We start from the raw sequence: 4,507 nt of genomic DNA, 5'->3' as shown, positions 1-4,507 counted from the left end.
ATTAAAAATTGTACGATCAACAAAAAATAAAATTGTTAAATAAAAAACAAGATTTTTATAAATTTTAAGCGTTTTTGACAAAATTCGTGATTTAATTTGCAATAATTTCTTATTAATAAAATTTTAACTGTATTTATACTAAGGAGCAAAAATAAAATTCTAGCTTTAATTTAAATATAAGTAAAAAGAATATCTACAAAGGTTCCAAAGTAAAAATATTCTAACCAAAAGTACACAAATTAAAAATATTAATAATTTTATATAAAAAATAAATTACTTGCTTTTTATATTAAATGACAAGATTTATTAAAAAATAATTATACCTTAAGTACTTTTTAAACGTGATAATCTTTATTTCTTAGAGTTTTACAAAAGACTATTATTTTAAGATTTAAAGTACTATTGTTGTTGTTAACTTTATATCCTTTATTGTTATTTTGATTTGTAAGTATTTTATATAAAATAGTAAAATTTTAAATTTAATCTAACAACATTAACTGTTAAAAAAAATATACTGCCGAAAATATATTTGTGGCCAAATAAAACTTAACTTAATTTTTAATAAATTTTCCTTTATTATGTTAGCTATTTTTATTCATCCCAATATATTCTCTACCTTCTTCATAAATTTTATTTAAACATTTTTTAAAGAAACTAAATTATTTTTCTTTATAATAAATCCTAAAAGTGGTATGCAGAATAACACAATATCATAGATCAAAAATTTAAAGATAATTATCGTGAAATCTGAGATGTTACTGTTCTCTTTATATTTCATTATTAAATGACCCTTTACTTGGATACGCCTAGCAATAGTCAGATACCGAATAACTTTTTATGTGAATTATATTATAATGTGCAGTGCGTAGTAAATTGATATTGAATAAAAAGATTAGAATAATGAATAAGATTACGGGGTAGATTTAATCTATAAGTGTATATATCACACCGAAAAATTTTCTTATCTACTTAATCAAAAAAAAATATAAAATTATTGCATTTTATTTGAAAGTCCCTGTGTTATTACGGCCACTAAAGGAGCTTAATTTAATTGATTTATTAGAAATTAATTGTTCTTTTTTGTAAGTTTGATGGATAAAAATAAAATAAATTAATTATAGCAAAATAAATGTCATGTGAAGAATAAAATTACAGTCCTTTTTTATGTTTTAAAAACATATTTGGCGCTTAGAATTTATTAATTGTGGTAAACTACATGACTTAATTTGAACAGTCAAAACTTTGAATCACAAAACCTTGACATTAATTAAAACTCTATTATTTAAATCATCCTCACATTAAGAGCATGATAAAGTTGATGCAAACAATACAGTCTCACGAGACTAAAAAAACTTTTAAAAATCAATTCTTTCATTGAACAGTTTCTTTAGTAATATACGTTATTAAACGTTTCAGTTAGCATTCTAATTATTCTAGTGATCTTAACTTTTTTATACGTACACGAATATCATTGTTAATAAACCGAAATATTCTATATATGACACCGCCATCGGAAATATGGTTTGTAACTGTTTATTGACAGATCATTTGAGAAAACTATGAAAGAAATTCTAAATCAATAAATATGGCTAACAAACGTAGTTCTTCTCGTATCACCGAATTACTATACAGTCCTGGACAGACTTTTGGTAACACATAAATTTTACATATTAAACATAATAAAAGTATTTGTTATCGTCGGCAATTAAATAATCGGTATTGAGACTGAAACTACAGCCTCAAACCTAAGAAGATTAGTAAGACGTTTTGTATCAAATCAAAAAGTAATTAAGAAATAAGAATATCAAAAGGATGCCAAAAAAAATTGTTTTTAATAAAAGACAGTATTCCTCTGTAGATTACTCTGCTAAGGGTAACAACTAGTACTACTTCTGCTACAAATACTTCTTATATCGTTAAAAATAAATCAAAATTAATAAAGAAGATTTTACGAACATTATTGAAACGCTCCCTTGTGCTTATGGGTTGCGTAATAAATAAACTATATTATAAATATTTTCTTAATTTTTTTATGTAAAAGGCGATTGTCCAAAAACGTGGGGCTATTTTAAAATATAAGTAAATACTTAAATTGGCCAATCATATTCTTTCTGAATATCCTTAGCATCTAGCCTTCCAACAAATATAGTGATCAATTTGGTTATAAATTAACTTTTAATTAATTAATGCTTTACGTTTGCAAACTTAATTAAAGAAATTTTGTTAAAATGAAAATACAAAATCGTATTTAAAAATAAAAATTTAATAACATTTTCTCGCATTTTTTTAAGCTAAATCTCCATCATTTTCTTCATCGGAATTTTCGCCTGCTCGCTTACGATGGCGATCATGCTGCACTTTATTACATTCTAATAATTTTTTAATTAAAATCTCTTTATAAGATTTGTTAAAAGAGCCATTGCTATAAGTAAATTCATCATAATTCTGTATAGGAACTGATTTTTTTGTACAAACCTTCGAAGATGATAATGTATTTCTACAATCAAACTTTAATTTCTTTCGTAAATCTTTAATTAAAGCAATGATTTGAACATTTTTTGAACTAAGAGACAATTTGCTATCATTAACATCTGAAGGATCACCCAATGAACTTATTGTTTCTTTGTTTTGTTTATTCTCCTTGACAATCGATTCAGATGCCTTACCTTTATCCATTTTGTTTTTTAAAAGTTCACACAATTCTTTTTTTTTGTTCTGTAATTCTTCTTGAATTCGTATGATAGAAGCATCTTTATCTTTAAGCGCATTTAGACAAGTTTGCATTTTGTCATCATGCTTCTTTTTACATTCAGATAGTTCATTCTTCGTTACTTCAAGTTCGCTTTTAAGTTCTTTAATTAATTTTACAATACCTTTTGACACATTAGAAGGATCCTTTCCATCTTCGTCGATTTTTTGAAGCATTTTAATTATATAATCTTTTTCCTCAATTATTAATTCTTTTGTGTATACTTTATTTCTACACTCATTTAAAATAGACAAATAACATTTATTGAGATAATTTTCAAGAATACTAGCATATCGTTTCATTATCGGGTTAATATTGACACCACAACTTTCTAATGCCTGTTCATCAACATCTTCACTAAAACATACAGTTTTGGCCAAAAGCATCAAAAGGTATAACATTATTAGGGGACATTTTGGAATTTTGTATGTACAAATTTAATATATTTTTTAATAAATATTTAAATCTGTAAGATCAAAAAAAGAAAATTTAGAAAAAAAAAACATGGAAATGTAAATTTATAACATTTTTTAAAAATTTTCGCTGGCTTACAAAAGCTTTTAATGTAAGGTCGTTTATTTGAGTTGCGTATGTCTGGGCCCACATTGCTCTGTAAATGTTACAGTTAAAAAAGTATTTATATTTTTAAATTAATTAAATCAAACAACAATACAAACAATTGGTAGATTAAAGTGCTGAAACTTAATGAATAGGATCTAATAGTAAAAACAATTTTTCTTAGAAAAATGATTATGTAAATAAATAAACTAGGTGTATACAAATAAATTTAAAACTTAATCATGTTCTAGTTGTATCATAACAACTTTGATTTAGTTGCAAACAACTTTCTTCTAACAAAACTTTAACAGTATTTATTTAAGTAAAAGCAAAAATATAATTTTTACTTAATTAAAAATAATTATTTAAATAAAGTTTTTGTAAAACTTAAAAGTAAAAATATTTGAAGGGGAAAACGATAAACATACATATTTTTGCTTTTATTTTAAACTTTCTAACGGGAAAATAAAAGTCAAAATAAAGAAGATGCATAAAATTCAAAAAAATAAATCTTTATTCTTATAAAAACGCGGCTTAATATAAGATTATCAATACAAGCAAATAAATATATTAATGTCGTAAAATAATTTTAATATGTTTTAAAATGTATGTGTTAAAAAATTTTCGATAAATAAAAAAAGATTTGGACATTTATATGTTCATTGATATCAAGAACATAAAAAATTGTGTACTTTAACTCCCCATATCTCTCTATCGTGCTTCTGTGTACAACTTAGTATTATCTTTAAAATTAAAGAATTACAGAATCTTGAACATTTTTGGTTTTAACAAAATGTTCAAAATGTAATTAAAGAATCACATATAAATAACTAAAAATAATACTAAGATGAAATCAAATAAATATTTAATGAAAATGGCTTTTGATTTTTTAACTTAATAACTATTACCTAAAGCATAACTCACAGGCAGTTTTAATAAAGGTGTAGCTTTTTTTATGTTGATCATAAAATTAATTGATTCAACTACATTTATAATAAAAGTGATAGTATTTTATGTGATAATCTCACAATCTCTAATTTATGATAATGTATATATATTTTATTTTTAATAAATGAATTCTTAATTTGTTGTTATAAAATTAATCTAAAACGAGTCAAAAATGTAAAAAAATTTATTAAGAATCATTGAAAAATGCTTAAATTTATATCTATCTTAGTATATCGTTTTCACATAAATTGT

The 4,507-nt window shown here is 23.3% G+C and overlaps 2 protein-coding genes across 2 annotated transcripts; both read right to left on the bottom strand.

Annotated features, from left to right (window-relative positions):
• Nucleotides 1-634: 634 nt before the first annotated feature.
• AAJ76_1390006705 (hypothetical protein) lies at nucleotides 635-778 on the bottom strand (the record flags this gene model as incomplete). The annotated part of the gene is made up of 1 exon (XM_024474005.1): nucleotides 635-778. The coding sequence occupies one exon, from the start codon at nucleotides 776-778 to the stop codon at nucleotides 635-637; it is 144 nt and encodes a 47-aa protein (XP_024329758.1).
• Nucleotides 779-2,286: 1,508 nt separating this feature from the next.
• On the bottom strand, nucleotides 2,287-3,150 carry AAJ76_1390004333 (hypothetical protein; the record flags this gene model as incomplete). Its single annotated transcript, XM_024474004.1, has 1 exon — nucleotides 2,287-3,150. The coding sequence occupies one exon, from the start codon at nucleotides 3,148-3,150 to the stop codon at nucleotides 2,287-2,289; it is 864 nt and encodes a 287-aa protein (XP_024329757.1).
• Nucleotides 3,151-4,507: the final 1,357 nt, after the last annotated feature.

Source organism: Vairimorpha ceranae (genome assembly GCF_000988165.1).
Source record: "Vairimorpha ceranae strain PA08 1199 chromosome Unknown NODE_139, whole genome shotgun sequence".
Lineage (NCBI taxonomy): Eukaryota > Fungi > Microsporidia > Nosematidae > Vairimorpha > Vairimorpha ceranae.
The sequence above is the reverse complement of the archived record's forward strand: the minus strand, read 5'-3'. Positions and strand labels throughout refer to the sequence as shown.